General features: G+C 51.3%; 2 protein-coding genes across 2 annotated transcripts in view; one reads left to right on the plus strand and one right to left on the minus strand.

Moving 5' to 3' along the window:
* VPS8 (VPS8 subunit of CORVET complex) overlaps positions 1-4,203 on the plus strand; it is a 69,848-nt gene extending 65,645 nt beyond the window's left edge. The window contains exon 45 of the mRNA XM_068201102.1: positions 264-4,203. Within this exon, the coding sequence (XP_068057203.1) occupies positions 264-419 (156 nt within the window). The 3' untranslated portion in view covers positions 420-4,203. The remainder of the gene's footprint in view (positions 1-263) is intronic.
* C10H3orf70 (chromosome 10 C3orf70 homolog) lies at positions 1,728-22,710 on the minus strand. The gene is made up of 2 exons (XM_068201110.1): positions 22,080-22,710; positions 1,728-4,861 (listed from the first exon to the last, which is right to left on the minus strand). The coding sequence occupies exons 1-2, from the start codon at positions 22,693-22,695 to the stop codon at positions 4,308-4,310; spliced, it is 1,170 nt and encodes a 389-aa protein (XP_068057211.1). The 5' UTR covers positions 22,696-22,710; the 3' UTR covers positions 1,728-4,307.
* Positions 22,711-23,293: the final 583 nt, after the last annotated feature.

A 23,293-nucleotide genomic window follows, 5' to 3' on the forward strand; every position in this document is an offset into this window, starting at 1 on the left:
GCTGTGGTTGTTGGCACTTTCAGTTCTTTCTGGGTTTGTTTTTAAATTATATGACTTCAAAGCAACCTAACAAACCCTGGAGAGTTGTTCAGTTGAGGACTGGTGACCTGCACAGAGCTCTGTAGGGTTCCTCCATGCCATCCATGCCCTTGGCTTTACCTGGGTTAAGGTTTCTCTTGCTGCAGTAGGAACACAGTGACGCCCTGGGCTCTGTGTACCCTGCAGGAGTGCTCCTGGGGTGACCAGGGGGGTTTTCCTTGCAGCTGGCTCTCCTGACGGAGCTGGCGCGCGGGGGCCACGGTGGCGGTGACAAGCACGGGCTGCTCAGTGTTTCCCACGGGGACCCGGCCACCAGCAGCGTCTTCCAGAATGAGAACTTCCAGCTGCACCTGACGCCCCCTCCGCTGGCTGAAGAGTAGCACTCCTGCCCTGGCTGCTCCCAGGACGTGGTGCTGGGGAGCCCTCCCACCACACCACCTTTCCCAGAACCTGCTGTGCTGACCCTCCCTGGGCACTGGTGGGTCGTGGCTGGGTGATGCCCCAGCTCTGCTTTGGCAGTCGTGGGGCAGCTGGGCTGGAAGCTGGAACTCTGGGACAAACCCCAGCATGCTGGGGCACAGGGAGGGCTGCTGTGCTGATCCAGGGGCTCACGGCAGCAGCGGGAACTTTTCCAAGTAACCGAATCTGCTCTGCCCAGCTGTAGGAGCCTGTCCTGTGCCTAGAGGCCCCGTGTCCCTGTGCTGTGCTGGTTCTATGGCTGGGGGTCACACCTGAGTTCTGTGTTCTGCTAAAAGCAACTGTTCTGGCAAGGCCTGGCTCTGCTGTCTCAGGGCAGCAGCCATGGGGTCTGAGGGCACAGAATGGGCAAATCTGGAGAAGGCTGAAGAATGCAGGAAATGACACCTGTGTGAGCAAACTGACCTGCACACGTTGTGTTCTACCAACCCATTAAAGAGGCCCATGGTTGAACTTCCCTGTGTGACTTCTGCACTTCTGTGAGTGGGCTGCTGGTAAGAGAAAGATACATCTTGTCCCTGTGGGTGAAGCTCAAACCTCCCCTCTCTCACCTCATACCTGTGTTGAGGGTAGGAGGAATGTGTGTGTAAAAAAGGTGCTGTCACACATAACTCCTCTTCCCTCTGCTCACTTTAGCACTGGCACTTGGGTGTTTTGGGGTGCCCTCTGGGTCCCAGCTCTTCCCAGAACACAGCACTAGGTGGATGTTGCTCTCCCTGCACTCAGAACTTCGGTGGCCGATCTGTGCAGAGCTCATATGGATTGGCAGGAATATGGAGCAGCACAGCTGCCTCCAAGGAACACGGAAGCACCAGGTGTTGTGCAGAGTTCACCTGGGTAGGAGCAGTGCCAGTGCCCTGGGGCCTGAGCTGCCTTGTGTGCTCACCTCCTGCTCATGAGCAGAACTACCATGGGATGTGTCCAGCCTGCAGCCATACCTGGGCACAGGTAAGACAAGGAGCTGAATTTGGCCACATATCAGCTGGAGCAGCTCTTTCCAGATGAGTCCGAGCTGGGCCATGAAGCTGCCCACCAGCCCCAGCACTTACCAGGGCCTGGTGTGCTCCCCCTGGTTATTCCCCTTGTCTGGCTGGCTCTGGGGCTGTGTCAGGGGCTGCCATCTGAAGTGTGAGCAGCCCTTCCTTTGCTGGAAGTCCCGCAGTGCTTCTCTCTAGCATGGAAAGCACACAGGCAGTTAGGACAAGCAGAAGGCCAGTTGTTCAGTATTTTATTCAAGAGGAAATAATACACACACCTCTCCCTGGCAGGGGGAGCAGCCAGCCCGGGGCATGGCTGCAGCAACACGGCCACACCCGTGTTTGTGCAAAGGAAGGAGCCCCGTTTTCCGTGGGAGTGCTGGGAGCCGGGTGTGTGATGGAGCAGGAGATCCCCGCGGCTGGGCCCTGCCCGAGCGCCCTCCAGCAGCCCCGGCACTCCCCAGAGCGCCGCTGACATTTTCCAGGAACAACAGAAGGAAGAGGCAGCTTATTGTGCTTAAGACATCTGAACAAATCCTGGGTAGGAGACACTCACAGCTTGTGGGTATTGCTAATTACTTACAGTTAAGAAAGAATGGATCCTGACGGGGACAGGACCCTGTGGAGTCTCTGCCACCAGCACCCCCCGAGGTCACTGCGCTCCCAGCCAGTGCCCAGGCAGGGCTGTGGCTCCTGCTTGCCTGCAAACAAGGTGAGCTGTGCTGGGCAGGGATGTCCTGCTCACGTTCCCTGCCCTTGGTGCCCCAGGGAGAGCTGGCGAGGAGGTCCCTGCCCTTGGGAAAGGCTGTGCTGCATCAGCCCACCCTTCCTGCCTGGGAAAGAGGAGCCGTTCCCAGGGGAGGAAGAGCCTTCCTCTTTCTGGGAGGAAAGCTCAGAGGCCGGGCATTAGAGTGAGCTCGGTCAGCTCTCCACTCAGGTTACAGTTGAAAGGTTAAATATGAATAAATGCTGTAGGTTTATACATAATGTTTCCTTCTACCTATGGAGTGTGTCTGAATGGTCCAAAGACACCAAAAATGTTGTTAGAAACTGTAGTTAGCCAAGAAAGACAACCCCGCCCTTAAAAATGAAATAAATCCTATTTAGTTTTACTACAGCCTTTGTTTAAATGCCCTCAGAAAAACAGAGTATTTTCAGGTGCCTTGTGAGAATGTTCATGCAATGGCCCAAGTTCCTCATTTCACAAGCATTGCACATTTTTATGTAAGTCATCAAAACTAGAAAACCTATTATTTTTGTCTGAAAGTCTTAGTCTAAAAAGTACAGCATTACTTTATATCCACCCATGGAAACTCCTAGACGCGCATGTGCACAGACACACACTGTTGCCTAAATGTCTTCTAAAGATACTGATTACAAAGTGTATAAAATTGGGAATACATTGTCAGGATACAGTGAGAGATGAGCCACCCTCTACCACAGACTATAATCTAGGATCAGTCACTAACTGTACACGTTTTTACAGCCTTGGATTCACCAGGGACTTCTGAAACGCAAACAGCAACTACACAAAGAATGGCAGTAACGCTGCAGGAACACAGGAGTTACTGGCTCCGGCTCCATGGAGCTGGCTGGAATCTGAGTGACATTTTTGTTTCCTTCAAGCAGGGCTGAAACTGAACCTCCTGTGAGACAGCTCCACTACCAGCTGGGTGAGGGACCCCTGCTTCAAACCTGCTCCTGGACTGGGAGTGATGGAGCAGGGGCCAAAGCCTCCTCTTTCCACTTAGGATGACGTTAGGCTCTATTTTAACAAGCTCACATGCCATCGAGGCCATGGGCCACCTCCCAGGGGCATCTCCACGCGGTCCCCAAGCTCTGCCGACACAGTGGTGTGGCTGGTAAAATTCTTTTTGTTTAAAATTTGTTGTTCTTCAGGCAGATGCAGGCCCTGAGGCCATTTGGTCCTGAGTGTCCGCACCAAAGAGCCCAGGAGGAGGCAGAGGCGGAGCCGAGGGCGGGTGTTCGGAGGTAGTCGCTTCCTTCGCCTGTCCTGGTACTCCCCAGTCCAGTGTGGTATTGGTTAGATGGCCATGCCCCACCTCTGCCTGCTCCCCTTCCTGCCCACCTGCAAAAGCCCAGCCCCCTTCCCAAGATCCAGGCAGAGAAAAGGGACCAGGTGGATTCAGGCAACTCATCCCCCTCCAGAGCAAGACCTGCCTTCTCAGGAGATTTCAGAGCCTGGCCTGCCTCAGCAGCTGCTCGGTGCATAGCCTGGAGAAAAGTTGGAGGCACTTTGTGCATTCTCTAGCCTGCCATTCCAACCTGCTGGAAGCGTGGTGCCAACAGCCTTGGAGAATGTCGCACCAGCACTAGGGAAGAGGCCGGACAAGGCGCCAGGACAGAGATGGGAGAAGCCTCACGTAGCTGTTTGAGAAAGACTAAGGGCACCTCGGTTTGCTGCTCCAGGCATGCACCCCCCCATGCTCTGAGGGACCCCTGCCAACAACCCAGAAGGTGGAAACATCTCAAGTGGCACGTCCTTGTGTGAGAAGTTGTGTGTGGGTTAACCCAGACCAACAAAAGGGCCTATTTCTGCTAGAAAAGTCTTAAGATTTGTCACTACCTTACGTGCAGACATGGGAGAGTTGATCAGGCTGGGAACGTGATAAAATTGCTCTGGCTGCTGCTAGTTCACCATATGTAAGTCCTGTGACCACGCTCCCATGACAGGAATCTGAAATATCAAGTGCACTGGAAAAAAGGGATTGTCAGAAAAAACAGAAAATAGAAATACTACAAAAGCAACATTACTGAGAAGGAAGTGGACTGAGCCGATGCCAACTTGTGTGGTCACACAGTGGTTTCTATAGTCTCAATCACTTCCATCTCGCACTGCGAGGGCGACAGGAGCGGGCATTCATCCGGCTCCCAGCTGCTATCCGGGCTGTAATCTTCCTCTGAGCTCAGCTCGGCCACCCCCTCAGTGTCCTCGTCACACGACTCCATGTAGTGAACCCCCACCGCATTGATGCCGGAGTCCTCAGAGCTGGACGGGGACGAGCAGTGCTCTGGTTTTGGTGTATTGCTCTCCTTTGCGATTAAGGCGTTGCGGACGGAGCCCTCGTCGGGCTTTGCCCTGTGCGGGGCGGGCGGCTGGCGCTGCACGTAGCACATCTTGCCGTTGATGCACTTGACGCGGTAGTTGTCGATGAACAGGTCGGCGATGGTGCAGAACTGCGGCGCCTCGGGCGGCAGCGGCGGCTGGAACGCGGGAGCGAACTTGAGGAAGTGCTCGGTGAGCGACACCGAGATCTGGATGGTGTTGGGGGACTCCCGGGGGCGGACGGGGATCTCGGTGCTGGGGAGCTGCTCCACAGGGGTCATGGGCTGGTAGACGTATTTACCTGTGGGGACACAGAGAAGCAGCGTTTAAAGGTTGTTGTCTTTGAGTTTGAACAGAAGCCATGACGCTGACACCCTCGGACACCACCAACAGTTCCCTGCTGGCAGCAGCTGCTGCTTCTCTTGTGACCTCTCCAGGTATGGATCCGATGACACCTAACGCTGCAGGTAATCACAACCTCCTGTACCCCAGTGCTGCTCCCCTCCCTGACCCTGCCTCGAGGACTGCTGTAGGACATGACGAACTCTGGGGAGTTTACTCCAGGGGCACAACTCCATAGCCATGAAGTGGGAAAGATGCCAAGTCTGCCTGCCTTCTAGGAGAAAGAAAACTGACAAGATTCTCAGAGGCTTTTTCCCCCCCACTGAACATAAAATGTAAGTTCTAGCTTACATCTTTGCTACACTGATCAAAATTTTATTACACTTCTATTATTCCAGTAAGTCTCCTTGTCCACGACTCCATGTTCTTTGTTTTTGGGGACTAAATCGTATTTTTCCGTATTATAATCTAGAAGTTCATACATAACTACAATTAGAATTTTAAGGCAGAAAATAAGGGAATTTCCAAGCTTTTGGCATCTTGATTATCTGGTTAAGTAGTAAGAAAATAGGATTATCTTGGTTATATTGAGCAGAATAAAGTGTGAACTGAACATCTTCACTAACAGAAATAAATAAGAGAGCAGAAAATTGGGACTATGTCAGGAAAAACTGAGAAACCCGAGGCTATGCCTAAGACTGTAAAATGCTGCATTTTATTTGCACGAAGCCTCTGAAAGATTCATGTCTCCCCAGGGGCTCATCTGCTGGGAAAGCACAAATTTCCAGAAGCCTTGTGAGTAGTGGGGCTGTCGGAAGAGTTTTGCTGCACGCTCTGCAGACCCTGCTTTGCACCGGCAGCAAGTGCACCAAAGCACGGAGGGGCTGTGTGGGTGCTTGGAGCTCTCCAGGTGTGGGGCAGAAAGCTCCTGCATTAAGGAAGGCTGAGTGCTGGTGTGTTTCCAGCTCACAGGTAGATGCAGCCTTTCCCCCTCAATCACCCATTCCTTTGGAACATCGCAGAATGGCTCACGTTGGGAAGGACCTTAAAGATCACAGAGTTCAATCCCCCTGCCGTGGGCAGGGACACCTCCTACTAGACCAGGCTGCTGGAAGCCCCAGGGCAGCTCCCCCTGCAAAGCCTCTCTGCAGTGGAGGATCCCCCTGGGGCCGGGAAACCCTCCCAGCCCAGGGAAGAGCTCTGTCGGCGCTGGGGCGATGCCAGCTCTCGGCAGCCCCGGGTGCTGCCAGCGCTCCGGGGCCCACGCACAGCCTGTGCTCTGCCAGCTCCGGGACGTCACCAGGAACCGCGAGCACCGGGAAGGCTTTTCCCACCCCGCAGTGCTGCTGGAAGGGAAACGGGTCATGTGAAAGTCAGCTGGGATTTCCAATCCCCATAGCCCAAGGACAGGGAGTACAGCAGAAAGGCCACGGAACCCAAGGAAGAGCTCTGGAGCGTGGGAGAGGCTCCAGGCACGACGAGGGAAAAGCCCACCCATGTGCCATGGGAGGAGAGCGCAGACAGAGCTGGCAGCAGAGGGAAGTGTGTGAACAGCTTTGACCAGCTCCCCTCAAATACCTCATCCAATGTTTTCTCACTACGATCTGTGCAATGGTAATTGCTGACAGAGCCACGGGGAAAGCTCGGTGACAACAAATCAAGCTTTTCCCCTGTCTGCTTATGGCTGGATGACAGAAAACACAAAGCCATCCTCTCCACTTGCCATCTCTGTATCATGGTGTAGCTCCTAAACCTGCTGTGACTCAGAGGAATGAGTGTTGGCGTCCAGCAGCTGCATGCTCCAGCCACAGGCAGAGCACAGCTCCTACTCCTCCAGGACAGATCCTTGGTTTGGGCGTCTCTGAGCAATGGGGTCCCTCGGAGGTTTCTCAAATCTTGTGGACAGAACTTCCCTGGGAAGCTCCTTGCTCTCACAGCCACAGCAGCAGCCCACGGCTTCCTGCCATCTGCTGCTTCCCAGAAATCCTTCTGTGAAATTAGTGAACATTAAATATGCCACTGCCTTGCAAAGCCCCACAGCTGATGGTTACTGTGCTGCTGGCTGGGATAGTGTCTGACAAATTCAACTCATGGAAACTGAAGTGCAGCCTGCCCTTGCCTGAAACCATGATGCTCTATTTATCCATGGATTTGGAGGGCTTCTGTGTGGGCTCCTTTGACAGCCAATGATAAAATACAACCAGATACTGGTGAAAAACATTTCTTCAAAGCAATTCTGTGCTGCCTCTATTTGAAGAGTCCAGTGAAGATTTTATCAGGATGAAGAAAAAAGGTCTCTGTACAACAGGACTCTATTTTTCCACTTAAAACAGTCACCATGTGCTGGCAGAATGCTGATGGATGTCAGGAATAGAAACTAATGTATTTACGCCAAGGAAGCTTACAGCATGGGCAAGAAATGGTAAAGCAAAGACTCCTCAGTTTGACTTTTTTGGTGTTTGTTTTTCCCCTTTTGGGAAAAGAAGAGCAGCGGTGGCCAGGTCAGCCAAGGAGTTGCTGGGAGCTCAGCTGGTTGTTTCTCCACTGCAGCCACACAGCAGCTCCCTGCACATCTCAGGACTGCCCTGCTGGCACTAATTCCAGAGCAGGAGCAAAGAGCACAGGGTTTCAGAGCCTGTCTGTGCGACCTCACAGGGGCTGAAACGTTCCTCACGTTCCAAGGACAAGCTCTGCCAGGGTAAAGCAGGAACCAGCCAACACGCAGCAAAGAGAATTTTCTACGTTAACTGATTTCTACATTTCTTTAGAATTCTGGTACAAGTTTGTCAAGTCTTAGCTGGTTTTAGAGGCAATTTTAAACAGATTAAACTTGTTTCAAAACATGACCAGGTGCTCAGAACTGGGACTGTCAGACTTGATCGTGGACAATGCTGTGCTTACAGCCTCTGTTACCATCCCTCACCCTACATAATGCATGGAAACACATCAGCCAGGATGCAGCCTATGAAAAATAAATGCAGAAATTAGAAATAAGATTGCCCCCCACCCCTGCAGATTGCAGGATTGCCAGGCTTTTTCACTAGAAATGCCCCTAGAAGCACAAGTCCCCAGGTTCTCTTATAATCCATCTCAATCTGACCAAATACCCGTGGAAATCAACAGCAATATTTTTGCTGACTCTGAACAGCTGGCAGCAGTCTGTGATAAAACAGTACTTTGAGCACCTATTCTGCTCCATCCCATCTAATACACTAGCTCCAAACTTATTGCCTATTTATTCCAAGTCAGCTGAAGAACTCTGTGACTGCACTGTGCTGATGAACACTACTGTAAATGACAGTGTTCTGCACAAATTCAGATGTCACACAAGACACCATATCTGAAGTTGTTTCCTGGGTCACTTCCCCACCACTGCCTATGTGGAAGGTGGTGAAGGAAAAATACTGCATGTGTCAAACATATGTCCAAAAATCAAACTCAAATCCTGTGAAAAGAAATTTGCTGCATTTACAAAAGTTTGGGAAGTTCTTGTGCACTTTAAGAGCTGCTGTGAAGAGGTGTCACAGTTCTGGCTCTGCACTTCCACCACCGTGGCAAAAGGGCTCAGGAGAAACAAGAACCTGCTCCTCTCCTGGAAACGGCGACTGTGTGAAATCAGGCTCTGCCAGAATGACTGCCATGGTAAGTCTTGGTTGTCCATGACAGCCACTGGCTGACAGGTGAGATGATGAAATAAGAGACCCCAGAAATAGGTCTATAGGCTATGCTTTACCATTTGTCCCTCTGAGCCTGCTCCATGCTCAGGGCATTATCCCCCACCAACACTGCTCCTCTGTCTGACCCCTGGAGTGACAGCAGCCTGTGCGCAACGAGAAAGGGACAATTGTTTCTCCATTTCTTCAGCTGGCCCCTGTGCCAGCACACAAACCAAATCCTCAGGGACCTGGCACACACTACCGCCAACACTCAACTGCAGAACAACTATTCAGCTATGTCCAAGGAAGCGAGTGCTGGGCAGTGCTCATCTCCCTGTTGCTCTGAGCACGGGAATAGGATTTCTATTGCCAAAGCGGATGGATGCTGTTCCCCAAAGCCTTGGCTCTGTGCCTCCAATGAGCCTGCCAGCAGGCTAAGGCAGGATCCAGCATAGCAGGGAGCTCTATCATCACCTGCACACCTCCAGAAAACTCAGGGAACTTGGAAAATTTTTATGTTCGTGACACTAATAACCAGAACTATGTGGCTGATTGACTGGAAGCTGTATTATAGAGCCTCCTGCTTCCAAAACCCCAAATCAAGCTTTGAGAAACAAGTCACAAGATAATTTCTCTCTGATTTTTTGCTAATTGGGCAGTCTGCATGCATCCTCACCAAACAGACCCAAAACAGCAGCAATTTCTGTGGCAAATATGAAATGACTTAACCATTACATAAGCAGAGGTGTGGCTGGAAAATTTTCTTTTCCACTTCCCTCCATCCCAGCATTCTGGTTTACCTCTAACACTCATTAATGTGCTTGACATATTGAAAAAAAAAAGTCCAGCTTTCAGGAGGGAGGTTTCCTATAACAAATTCTCAAATTTTACCCTCTCAGAAGGAGGACTTAGTCCTAACAAATAATACCATGAATTGCTCTGCTCTTCAGAAAACAGTAAGAGAGCTGTGGATTTTATGAGTCTAAGTCAGCAATACATACCATGGATATTTGTTCACATGCAAGGCATTTAGACATCTATTAACTGAAATATAAAAGCTTTTTTTAATATGTATTCTTCCCCCTGCAGCTGCTGGAACAAATATTTCTACAGCCTCCCATCTGCCAGCTCATCTATCTCCAAAAATCAGCAAGGTTAACAAAGACCTGCTACTTGGCAGCTATTGAACATGACCTGGCTCAGCTTAGGAACTGCTCCTGTGTGGGCTGAGCACTCGTGGAAGTCCCAAGCAGAGGTGGGCTGAAGGTGAACTGGCTCTGATCCCAGTGGAATCTCCGTGCCTTTGGCTGTGGTGGATGCTCCGGAGGGGCTGGAGCTGTGACCCCAGGGCACAATCCATGGCTGCCACAGGCCCCCAGTGAGGGTGTGGAGTGATGTGTCCTGTTCACCAGCAGGGAGCTGCTCCCCAAATACTGGTGACTTGGTGCTGCCTGAACATACACCTGTGTAACAGCACCAGTAATCCCCCCTTGTGAAGTCCAATGGGATTCTCACTCCAGCTGTGCCAGACTTTGCTATTGCCACTGCCAAAAAATGTATTTGCCCTGCCAAAAACTTCAGCTCACACGGGAGGGGAATTGGTCCCACTATGAAGAACATAAAAAGCCTCTAATTAAATACCACACAGCTCTGAAGGAGTGAAGGCAAAGGAAACATTCATAATGCATGTGTGACAGGAGACAGCGCTGCCTTGGAGGGGATCTGCATTATTCCAAGGAGAGCTCCCCGCACAGCTGTTCTGTGTGTGCAAACCTTGGAGATGAGCTTCTCAAGCACTGCCTTTCCTCACACAAGAGAGGGAGAACAACTGAGCGCTCTTCCGGCGGCACTTGTTCCACATCTCCTGGGTGTGGCAGGAGAGCCAAGTCTGGCTCTTGGGGAAGCACTGGGTGGATGTGCAGCTCCCTGGCAGGTGGTGACAGCTCCGAGCGGGAGCCCTGCTGCCAGCGTTGGCACAGCGGCCCCAGGACGGTACCAAGGTTGTCACACCCAGCTGGGCTCCCAGGGCCCCCCAGGGCAGTGGATGGCACAGGTTCGCCAGCCCAGCGGGCGGGCACGGGAAGGAACCAGGGAGGGATTCACCGCTGGCACAGCAGAACCTTGGGGCACAGGAAGGCTTCCTCCTTCACAGACTAAAGCAAAGCTTGCTGCACATCCTGGATGGGTTTAAGGAGGGCACTCAGCATCCTCAGCCTGCTGCAGGTGCCCACCACACATGTTATTTCCAAGTGCCCAGTAGAGCGGAATTCCTTCGGGAAGCATGATGTTGGGCTGAGTACCTACCTGGGGTCATGGCCTTCCAGCCCTGCCAGCTGAACAAGGGCCAGAATGACTGCTCTGGCCTTCCTCCTCCTCTCTCCAGTTACATGCACAGCTTGGAACAACAAACCCTTGCAAACAAAGCTTGCCCTGCCCATAAATACTTGCCAAGGACTATCACAACTTCAAACTACACTTAGAGCACAGTACTAACTTTTCCAGAGGGGCGAGAACAAATGGAAGGAGAAACCTGGAGCACATTTACAGATGGCACATGTGAAAAACCCCACTGCTCACCCAGTCTGTACTTCTTTGTGATGTATGGAATAGACATCACGTCATATCCAGCAAATCCTCATGGGCTGCATGGTGAACAAAAGACGTGGAATGAGCCACCAGATGAAATGGAAAACATTTCAGGACACTGAGGCACTGCCAGATTTACAGGCTCAAGTAGAGCTGAACTGGGCCATTGGTGGTTATAATAAGGCATAACTGAAATGACTGTCCACCTTGAAGAAGCCTTGTAGATAAAGATATGCAGAACCTCAGTGTCAGTGATATTTCTGCCTTGCGCTTTGTCCAAACAACTTTGAAAAAGCACTGACATTGTTCAAACAAATTTCTAGTGTGGGGAATGCAAACAGAACACTCCGCATAGCTGCAGGAATTCTGGCAGAACTAGAAGGCCCAGTAAGGGATCACAGAAGAGACTCCAAGGGCGCAAATCAACTCAACAAAGGAACGAAAGAAAAAGCAGCCACGCACCAGGACCTGAGCAGGCTGGAAGTGCAGCAGGAAGGGCTGGCAGGCTCTGCCCTAACAGAAATGTATCACTGCAAACAGTTCCTTCTCACAGAAGCACCTCCATCTGAGCACTAATGAATCCATCCCATTCCAGACCCCATCCAAGCACAGGGAAGAACCAGTCCAGCGATATTTTGGCAGTGGCTGCCTAGGAGCAATTCCATACAGCTGCCAGCTCTCTCCTGTGGAGGTGTTCCCTCCTGCTGTACAGCCAGACAGCTGTGCCAGCCCCTGACTCAACGCTTTTCACAAGAAACCAGCACGGAGGGGAGGAAAAAATCAGGAAGTTTTTCCTCATCAAATTTGTATTTTAATGCCCTTTTGTCTTGATCTGTTTTATATACAAAAAGGATCATGACAGTACACGCTGTGAGCTAAGCCTTTGAGGAGTTTCTGTGCACATCAGCTTAAGAGCAGGGAGCGCTTAAATGCAAACAGACCCTGGAGCTTCCTCCATCATCCCTGCTCTTTACTCTCATTGCTTACATGGATTTACTGGACTTAAAGAAAAAGCAACCCTGAAGGCTTGAGAGATGCAGCCATAAACCCTCTTAAAGGGGCCATATTTGCTCACTAACCATTGTAAGGGAACAGAATACCAGCACCCAACAAGGCAGTGTGCAGCAGCACACACTATGTGTGTGTTCTGGAGGAGCTCTTTCCTTTCAGTATCTGGAGAATGTCACCCATACCACAGGTGCTACTAACCCCAGCTCCAGGCTGGTTTCCAAAAACACAGAAGCAGGGGCATGGAAAGTGTGGCACAGCCCTGGTTACCTCTGCCAGCGCAGCAGCTGGGCAACACTACCCAAGCTCTGAATCCAAGCATATTCATCTTCCAACATCCCTTCCAAACCCACCCCCTAAAGCCAGAACAGCCACTTCTTACACATTCCCCTGAGGAATTTTATCCCCCAAGTTACACTAGATATTTTTAAAATTCAGTAGAGAAAATAGCAAAAAATGGCTTAGTGCTAAATATTTATTCTACAACCCCATCCCTGTGCACCATCTGCTCAAGCTTCAGCAGCCCATGGTTTCCATGCAGCCAGTCAGGGTACTGACAGGGAAACAAAGCAACATAAGCACAGCTCCATGTCAAACTACCCAGAAGACCATGGCATTGCCTGGAAATCAAAGGGCTTTGAGACACAAGATCTAGTTGTTTTCCGGGTGTGTGGTATGTGCTGCAGGGGGCACCCTGAGCCTCTGCATATGATGGAAAGCTTTCTTGGGAATTCTCAAATAAGCAGAACAGCTCACCAGGTCCTTGAAGGAAAAGTCCTCTCTGAAGATCTGCACTCTGCACCCACAGGGGACAGCTGGGGCAGGAGGCTGGGATTCACATCTTGGAATAGACACATCTCTGTGGCCACAGTGTTTTCCTGGTGGCTGACAGGAGAAACAATGGCCCATGGGACGTACTGTAGCTGTGCTGATCCCTTCCTGTGGCCAGAGCCCAGGATCTGCTGACACATCATCTGTGCAGTTGCTGTGTGGAAACAGGAGCCTTCAGGCTGGACAACACCACGTTCTTCAGCTCCAGTGCTGGAAAGAGGGTCCTTATTCCCAACACAGTCTTTTAACCCAGCGCTGTTCCTAGTGCCTCATGCACATCTCCATCCACACGCCATTCAAACCGAGCTATTTCTATCACAAGCCTCTAGAGAACCCATTTCTGGGGATTTTAAAGGACTGCTCTCCCTGCTTGTGCACAAAACACATCTCCACATGGAGCTGCGGAGTGCAAGTATGGCCACCAATGCTCCCCTTGGAGGGGTGTGGGATCCAGCAATGCTCTGCATCAACATATAGAAGCCCAAGTACCACCACTGGAGGTGGAGCAGGTGAGTATCACATTGAGCCATTGTGTCACACAGTGCCACTGCAGGCAAGTGACTTGGAGCACCTGGACAGTGCAGCTGGGAGCACAGGCAGCTCTCTGCTGTGGCAGAGTGAGCCAGTGCTGGCAGAGGTGGCATGGCCCTTGGCTTCACAGCCAGAGAGGCAAGATCCCACAGGACCAGCGGGAGAATGGCTCCTGTGCCCAGCAGATCAAGGTCTAGTGGCACAGGGAGGAAAAACAAAGCAAAAGGGGAGTGTCTCCTTCTACCTGCCCTGCCTGCAGCTGGGTTAATGCTGGTGGACTGAGGGAAGGCAGAAAGAGATGGTCAGTCCATCCTGGCACACCGGATGCTGTCCCAGCCTTTCACCAGGGCCCAGGGGTGTGAGCGAGTGAGGCTCAGGCTCGGGAAAGCACTGAAATCCAACCAGACAGCTACACAGCATGGAGCAGCCAAGCACCCTGCCTGCAACAGTTATAGGTGTGCACCAGCATCATGTGTGGCAGCAAGAGGGACAGACAGAGCCTGGCACGGAGCTGGGCACAGCAGGGAGTCATTTTGGGGCTGGGTGCAAGCACACAGCCAAACAAGCAGCTTCAAGAGCAGACGTATGGGCTCTCGAGCTCCGCAGCCACCAGTGAGAACAGGAATACAAATGCATGCCTCTTGCTGAAATTGTTTTACAACGTAGGTTACATATAAATTCCAACTGTTACATGGCCTAAATTAAAGTATGGCTATGTTAAAAACAAGACCCAGTTGCCAAGCAATCAGTTTTCACTTTCCCAGTAGGTTTTTGACTTCCCTCTATGTGAATATACTCAACTATTGGCAAAAACATCTCCAAATGGCACGAACTGTACTTCTTGAGTTCTGTGATCAGTCACTACATAAAAATTGATTAGTGGAAGAATCAAAGCCATTATGAAAACATACTCTGTATCTTGTGGGCAGATAAATTCATGGAGGTGCTGGAAGAAAAACCACAACACATTAAACCAGGGTCACTTTATATGCAGAGAGAGAGATGATCTACCTGGAATCCAATCTACTGTCAACCAGCTTTTGCATTAGTGCCATCCATCAGCAGCTAAGCCCACACTGTCACAGCTCTTGGGAGTTTGGGAACATCTTACACTGTTTGTGAGTAAAGCATTTTGCTTTTTATCCTTTACAGAAACACAAATTTCTAGTAGAGCCTCACCAGTGTGCAAAAATAAGTTACCAAGGCTGGCAGTGAGTTGTGAAGTGTACAGCAGCACTCTTAACCAGTGAGAGCCATTACATAAGAACACCCCAAGATGCCCCTGCTCTACAAGCCCAGCTCTGCTGGCTGCAGCAACACGAGTGGTGACAAAACGTGTTCTTGATGAGCACACAGGTGCTGCCAGGAAATTGGAGGTCCTGTGCCAAGAACCTGAGAGGCTTCTTCAGTGCTTCCAGCAGACCTGAGCAGTGTCAGCTCTGCAGACCTGCAGGATGGAAGTCACAGCGACGACAACCTTGTGACTCAGTCTCATGGGACAATGCAAGGCTATGACCACAGGCTGCCAGTTAAGACCCGTGAAACATCCACCAAGAACCACGAGGGGAAGGATGATGCGACAGCAGGCACTTTTGCATCGGGCACTGGCATTAAGCAGGCTCACAGACCCAGGCTGGCAAACAGATTCCCTCACCTGCAGAGTCCAGGAAGGAAGCCACACGCTCGCCACAGGCACTGTGCTCCATGCAGATTTTATCTTTAGCCTGTTCCTCTGCAGTGACAAAAGTGCCAGCAGCCTCTCCCCAGCAGGAAGCCCTCTGAGCAGGAGCACAGGCCCAGCCCTCACCGTGCAGGGCTCAGGACACCCTGCATTCACAGGGTGACACCAACCCCACTAGCTGACGAGACACAAGATTAATGAACTTTTTCTTCAGAAGTACTTGCTTCTGTTAAGAAACATCCCCAGCCTTGTCATTTCAGGCTTCTCAAAACCAGCACTTAACCCTTCAAGCAGCCACAGAGGAAGGGTGTTAGTTATCTACTATTCTCAGAGGCTCTTACCAGCAGAGTAAGAGCTCTGAGTTTGGGGCGAGCAGATAAAATTCTTTGTGAATTATGCCTCTCAGGTGGACAAACAGATTACAAAACAGCCTCATAGTCATGCATGACAAAGATATTTTGGCTGGCAGGAAGTGTTTTGGTACACAGGTCCATTTTTCTTTGACTTTTGGAGAAAGAAGTTCAGTGATTTCTGTTCAATCACGCATGAGCTGTACACGAGTTAGTCCTATGAGACACACTAAGCAAGTAGCCTGAATTCAGAGATTTTCCAGTGGTCTAATTCTGTTAAGTGATATCTGCACCTTTGTTAATAATAACAGAACATGCATGCCTCTAAACATTATAGTAAGGATTCAAAATGAATGCCAGCAAGTTCTTCCAGAGGTGCTGATATTCCCACAGGGTACAAGGAATCAACACATGTGAGTTCTCTTATTAATGGTACATTCATACTGCGATTTCCAGATTATAACTAAAAGCAGAGGAACAAAATCCCATCCAGGTCTGGAATGGTGCACCCATAAAAACTGGCAGTGTTTTCCCTTAGAGTAACACTTCAGAATATATTAAGCTGACATTCTTTCCTTGGTTGTATACAGCTTAGTGAAATGAAGCTGGAATATCATAGCTCTTCAAAATACAGGTGAAGAGAAGATCTTGCACAGCCACAGGCAACAAATCCTCATTAAAAGTCTTTTTCCATTACAAGCTGCAACATCCACCTTTCTGCAGCTCCTGCCTGGCACTCAGCATAATGCCTTGCTCCGTGCACAAACATTTCTGTCTGGATACGTGGACTTAACAGGATGAATGTTCAAATCCTTTCCACAGCAGAAGTAAATGAAAAATGCCTATTTGTCCCAGGATTTGTGTCATTCTCCCTCTAGAGCAAGCTGTGTTTTCTGGGAATTCCCAGCCCTACTGCTCCTAGCCCCACTACTCCATTCCACTTTAGACAAGATTTTTCCATGTATGAGCTCTTCCAAATACTCAGAATTTCAGACACAAGCATGTTACAACTCCCTTTCCCTGTTTATCCAATAAATCAGTCATCAGGATCTAGTTTTGCCCTGTGGAACAGTGCTACTGGAAATTCAAGTTGCCATCACCACTGCCAGGCTGGCTGCTTCCAGTCCATGTCACCATCTGCAGACAGGGACACACAGAGCACCGGAACACTGCTGCCCTTCTGCTCCCTCCTGGATGTGGAAATGAGTTTTACAGCCACCAAAAACCAACACAAGGAAAGTCCACTGTAATAAGAGCAAGGCTTTTGGAGATGTACAGTGTATGGTGTGCTGCAGAGCACCCCAGGGCTGTGGCTGCTCCTCTAACATGCAGGGTTCATCAGACAGTGGCAGCAGGCAGGCACAGCTCCTCTTTAGACCCACAAGCCCTATCAGGATGCACCTGAATTCCTCCCCATACCATCTCAGCTCACTTACCAGTTCTGTCACAGGAAAGCAGGACTCCCTCACTGATTCCCTCCTCATAATTCCCACAGGCAGACTGGGGTCTGAATAATTACATGGGCTTGGGAGATTGTCAGAGCCCCTGCTGATGGCTTCTGTCGCTGGAGAGAGGCAGAGACCTTGGAAATGCTGCTGGCGTGCACAGAGATACTGAAATGCTGCACACATCACTGTGTGGCAGGGGAAAATGCCTGCACCTGGGCCAGGTGTATCTGCCAGAGAGCAGGCAGGAGCTGCCATGGACACACAGCACATCTTCTCCCTGGAAGAGGTTTAATCGAGGATGGCCTTGACGGAGAACTTTCACCAGCTTTGTGTGACAGACAACAAATGCCTTCATTTTAAAATGTTATAAAAGAAAAGCACTAGTGATTCAAGCAGAGAAGAATGTGAGGAGCAGTATCAGCTCAGAGCACACCCGGGTGCAGTGACTGTGCTGATTTGCCTCGTTCCCTGGCTGCAGCTGTGGGCAATGGATAAGGGATAGCCCCCTTCCCTGGCCAGCACACAGCTGGGACTGATGACACCCCCAATCACAGGGACTGTGCCTCTGCTGAGTGTGCTCAGACACTGAGAGCCAAGAGAAACCCTGGGCTGCCTGTTCAGGTGAACAACAAATGTAAATGTACTCTAGTTCTACATTCCCAGAATATTGCTAGCACGGCCAGATTTAAAGAAGCCTTTCTCCCCAAAACTACACAGAAAACACATGCCCTTTGTGGCATGCCACCCTTCACACAAACCCATTTTCTCCTCTTGGCTGAAAAATAACAGTTCTTTGGATCTCTTGCCAGGCTGCCTGACCTCATGCAGAACCTGCCAGGTCTGGCTGCAAACTCCAGCTGAGCAGTGCCGTAATTTGTGATGCATGCCAGGGAGTGGGAAACTAATCCACGGCACACCTGCAAGTGCTATCCACCACCCAGCAAACTGCAAGGGAGGGGGAGCAGGTGTATTTTTAAAAACCTTTCCTGCCACCATGATCTTGTTCCTTGCCTGAGCCTAGCAAATTGTTCCCTTCCTGACCACCCAATGGAGATCTTGCACTTTCCCCATGCTTGGTTTGTTTTCTTGTAAAGGTTCGAAACAGCTGAACCTGTAAAAGTGGTGGAACTGAAATTTATTTGCTACATTTACTTTTCAATATAAGATATGCAAAAGGCTTTAAGGAGCTAAAAGCTTGCTCTTTTGATGCTGAATCAGGGTGGGGGAAAAAAGCATAGAAAGGCTAATACAAGGTGGCACAATTACTGTCTATTGATGCAACTGCTGTGGAACCACGATTCATCATGTATTATTGATAATTGCAGCATAATGTACCGAGGGGTTTGCAGGGTGTTTAACAGAATGCAAGATATTCAGATTACAAATGAACTCAATTGTAAGAGAAATGCTCTTAATTGTATCAAGCATGATGCCTTTTCTCACAGTTAATTCTTAGGAAGTAAAATTAGCAAAAGTTGGAGTCCCGCTGTCAGGTCAGGACAGATGCAACCCCGAGGATCTGATCCTTTCTGCCATAAGCAGGTACCACCTCAGAGCCAGCAGCCTCACAGCCAGCATCAGTGCAAATCACAGCTGCAGTGGAAATCCCAAGGTGAGGAAAGGGAGGCAGGCACCTTGCTGCAGACCTGCCTCTGGCATGTATTCTCTGGCTCTGGAGAAAGTAGATCAGAGTAATTTAAGGCTCTCAGCTCGCATCTAATAAACAAAACCTCCCACGCCTGTCAGAGGGGAGGGGAAGAACGTGAACAGGGGGCTGCCACCCTGGCACAGGGAATGCATGCAGGGCACAGAGCAAGCAGGAGAAATGTGCAGTGGGACAAACACAGGGGCTGAAGTCAAAAACACCTCCTGGGCCAACACCTTCTTCCCTGCTGGGAAAAGGCCTTTGAGGCTTGAGCCCTCATCCTGCTTCCACATGGAGACTGGAGTCGGCACAGCCTCCTGGCAGCACCCAGGGGAGGGGCGTTGAGGACAGCTATGGCACCAGGGACAAGGTGTTCCTGTGCTCCTGGGCAGAGCCCGGCGGCTCCAGTGACACCCGAGGCACCCCAGCACCCTCCCATCCCAGCCCCCCCAGGCACACCCATCCTGCATGTTTTCATGCACCTCTTATGGAGGCTGTACCTGGATTCAGAGCTCCTCACACACCGAAGCGCATTAGAAAAACACCACACTGGGAAATCTGCTCTCCACCAAGCCCAGAACAGACTGAAAAGGACCTAAAATGAAGTCCAGGCTTAGACACACAAGTCATACAGGCACCCAGGGCAGCTGAGGATCTCGGAGCTGTTTGGATACACCAGTCTCTGATCTCCCTGCCAGCTATTATTGCCATTTTACGGACAGAGAAACATCTGAGGTAAAGAGAGCGCCTCCAGTACTGCTCACTTCCAAGCATGCCAACCACAGTGGCTTTGGGAATTCAGGCTGGGTTCTTTCTCAGTTATTCCTTCCATAGCCAAGTGGCTCTGCAACGCTAAATTGCTCCTGTCACTGAAGTAAGCAGATGTGATCCTGAATACACATGAGGAGACAATCTACTCATCATGGCATGGTGAGTTTTTGTAATTTCTCAATGTAAGTGCACTTTAACTGAGTTGACATTCTTGAGGACCTTGGCCGCTGATGGAAAATAATACTTCAATGGCCCTTTTAATTGATGTAGAGTTTCCTGTTCCCCAATATAGCTCTTAAGAGTCACAGAAAAGCACTTTCAAGAACCCTCTGAGGATTCCCAAGTCAGTATTGCAGCACTGCGTTTATGCAAGGTAACTCCCAATGCTGTTTAATTACATCTCTGACCTCTATACAATTTCCCATTATAGACCTCATTCTTACCCCTTTTAAGTCCAACTCAACTCATTCCACAGGAACAGGATAGAAAGAGATCCTTAGCTCTGAAATTTGCATTAGGAAATGAGGGGCAAGAAGGGAGCGCGCTTCACCATGGCTTTCAGAAGATTAAACAAGGCAGTGAAGTGTGTGACTTCCTTTAAAATCTTCCATTTAAAATCCTGGTTTCTTGAAGCAAAGATATCTTAACTTTTCCTTAGCCATAAAGGAGGAATTGAGAAGGAAGTCTGTACTTCTTGCAAATGCTATAACTATTTTTAAATCTTATAATTGCCACACGGAAGCAAAGGGTTGGATGGGATCTCAAGTGGTCTTTCCAAGAGGGAAGCGGCTCCATGTAATGCCTAAGAGACACCAGTCTAAGCCTTCCCTGAAGGACCATGACTCTTCACCTTCTCAAGTACTCTGTTCCCCTGCTGCATTTCTCTTCCTAGTTATGGTATTTTCCCATATCCAAACCTGAGCTCTCCTTGTCACAGGTAAGAGGTACCTGGTAATCTGCCACGTCTGTGCAGAGGAGGACTCAAACACAGCTGTTTTGCAAGGCTACCTTATACTCTGCAAAGCTCATCAGCCCCTCCTCCTCCTTCCTCCCTTCCTTTCTCCCTCCCTCAATCTTTTACAGCCCAAACAACCCTTTCTTTTGCACCCCCTTGTAAAGCATATTTTTCTAAGCTGATCTCTGTGATCTCCTCCCCAGTTCTCCTACAGCTCTGTAAAGTGCAACGCTCAAAGCTCAGCCCATCCGCCTGGTTTCCTCATCACTGAGCTGAAGAGACTAACTAAATTGCACACTTGCCACGCTCCTGGTAATGCATCCCAAAGTGAAGGTTGGGGTTCTGGGTTTGGCTTTTCTGCCACACAGCGCTCCCGCTGCTGATGCACAGGCAGATTGTGATCCATCCTAATCCCCAGATTCCTCTCTGCAATCGCTTCTCCAGGTGTTCCCAGTTCCATGTTTGATTTCCCCATCCCAGGACCATTCCCAGATGATTTTGGGTAACATCTCCAGTTTATAAGCACCACTTTGAGCTCTGATCCAGAGTGCTCATAAGCTTTTACATCTTGATGGTGGCCACAAATAACTGAGACCAGGGAAATGTTGGGAAGAATCTAGGTCACAACCTTTGTGTTACTGATGAAACTCCAGTGTCCCTGTCCCTGTGCAACAGGTGACTGTGGCACCTTCTCACACAGCCAGTCGTGCCACACAGTACTCAGGGCACAGACAGACGAAAACCTTTTGTCCTGAACTGCTTTCAAGTGAATCCCAAATCAAGGCAAAACTCCCGAAATGCATGTTTAATTGATATAGAAGCTTGCATTCAAACAAAAGCTAGCTTTTGGGGCAGGCCCCTTTCCCTGTGAAACTAAATTTGCAAAAAGTCTGTGTGAAGGGGAATCTGTGAAGGTGACTAAATTGCAAAGAGAGATGGCAATGGCAATGGATTTAAAACGAGAATGGGATATCAGGAGTCCAGGGACACCTTCAGCAGCACCAAGTAACCCTCACATAAGGGTCCAGAGTTAACCTTGACCATCCAAGCTTTAAGATCTCCAGAACACAACATGACCCAAGTACATTGCTCCATCACCATTTCCTGACCTCGCATCAACACGCTGCTGGGAAAGCCTGCTGTTCAAGGCTCTACGTGATTAATTATTCATCAAACTATGTTTGGACATCCACAGTTCAATCTCAGCCTCCATGATTAGATACATCAGGATCTTGAATACTGATATTAAAGTCGTTGGGCGCCTTTTCACCGGAGTTGGCTCACTACTGGATTTTGAAGCTATCTGCTATATATAGCCTAAAGCAGATACCTCTCTGCTCAAAGGGGTTTAGGCTTGCAAAAAGAAAACCATTAGCACCGAGAATGAAGTGGCTGGTGCGAAGGACAGCGGTGCCCAGCCAACGCCACAGTCCACCCTCCGGCCGGCTCACGGGGAGAGGGGCGCTGGGACTCCAGGCCCCGAGAGAACTCTCCGGGCATCGCCGCTGCCGCTCCTACGGAAGCAGCATCCGAAGTCAGGGTCCCACTGGGGCCGCCTCGGCACGGACAGCTCCGGGAGCGGGCTGCTCCCGGCCGCGGACGGGACGGGCCGGTCAGAACGGGACGGGCGGTGAAGCAGTGCGCGGGGACGGACAGGACATTCGGGACGGCCGGGATCGCGCGCCCCCCGCCCGCTCCCTCGCCCCCTCACTCACAGTGGCACCATCCCAGGTGGCAGCACCAGTGCAGGCGGAAGCAGCGGCCGTGGCTGTGGGTGGCGCAGAGCGAGAGCCCGTCGCAGGGCTGGAAGTCGGGTCTGCCCGCGCAGCTGCGGGCGAGCGCCTGAGCCTCGTCCAGCTTCTCGCTCTTCGCCGCCGCCGCCCCGCTCATGGCGCCGCCGCTCCGCCCGCAGCCCCCGCGCCGCAGCGGCCAGAGGAGGAGGAGAAGGAGGAGGAGGAGGTTGAGGACGAGGAGGAGGAGAAGGAGGAGGAGAAGGCGCCGAGCCGCAGCGGGGACCGCCCGCCCGCCCAGCGCCGCGGGGGCAGCGCCGCGGGCAGGGCCCGGCCGCCCGCCTCGCCCCGCCCTGCCCCGCCCCGGTCCCGCAGCACCGCCCGCGGTACCCCGATGGCTGCAGCGCCCGGGGGCGCTGTGCCCCGATGGCCATGCCTTCCGACGGCTCGGTCCCTCGATGACCATGCTCCACGATGACAGTGCCCTGCGGTGACCGTGGCCCCTCATGGCCGTGCCCACGATGGTCGAGCCCTCGGTGGCGATGTGCCCTGGCGGCCGCGTCCCGCGATGGCCGTACCCCTCGATGGCTGTGCCCCGCATGGCTGTGTCCCCCGGCTGGGTGGGAGGGTGACCCGCGGGCTGTCCTGCGCGGCGGGGTGAGCCCGGGACGGTGCCCGAGGGCGCTGCCGGCAGCCGTGGACCGCTCCGGGATTTCCCTGCTTTCCCGAGGCGCTCGCAGCGTACGGAGCGCACGGGCGGGAGCGGCCACCAGCCCGGGAGAGTAAGCCCGGCTCCCAGCAGGGCTGTGGGCCGGCTGCCAGGCTCCCCCGAGCACTGCCCCGGCCACGCGGAGCTCCACTCCAGACACCACCGCGTATGATAAACGGGACCCGGGCACTCTGGCACTGGACAGCAGCCTCCAGGGAGTGCGGGCAGCAGGCAAGCAGCGCCGATTACAAGCAACGATCTGGGGCGCTCCGAGCGCGCAGCTCTTTGCTAGTCTGTGAGACAGGTGGACACAGATCACCCCTGCAGTGCCAGAGCCAATGGAGCAGGACACTCAGTAGTTTGCACACCTGGCCTGCAGCAGAGGCAGGTTTTGGTTGGTTTTGTTTTTTTTTTTTTTTCACCATGCTACTTAATCTAATTCAGAAACCCATTTCTTTCTAAGCACACAGTGATTTAAAAAAAACGATAA

Source organism: Anomalospiza imberbis, chromosome 10 (assembly GCF_031753505.1).
Source record: "Anomalospiza imberbis isolate Cuckoo-Finch-1a 21T00152 chromosome 10, ASM3175350v1, whole genome shotgun sequence".
NCBI classification, from domain to species: Eukaryota; Metazoa; Chordata; class Aves; order Passeriformes; family Viduidae; genus Anomalospiza; species Anomalospiza imberbis.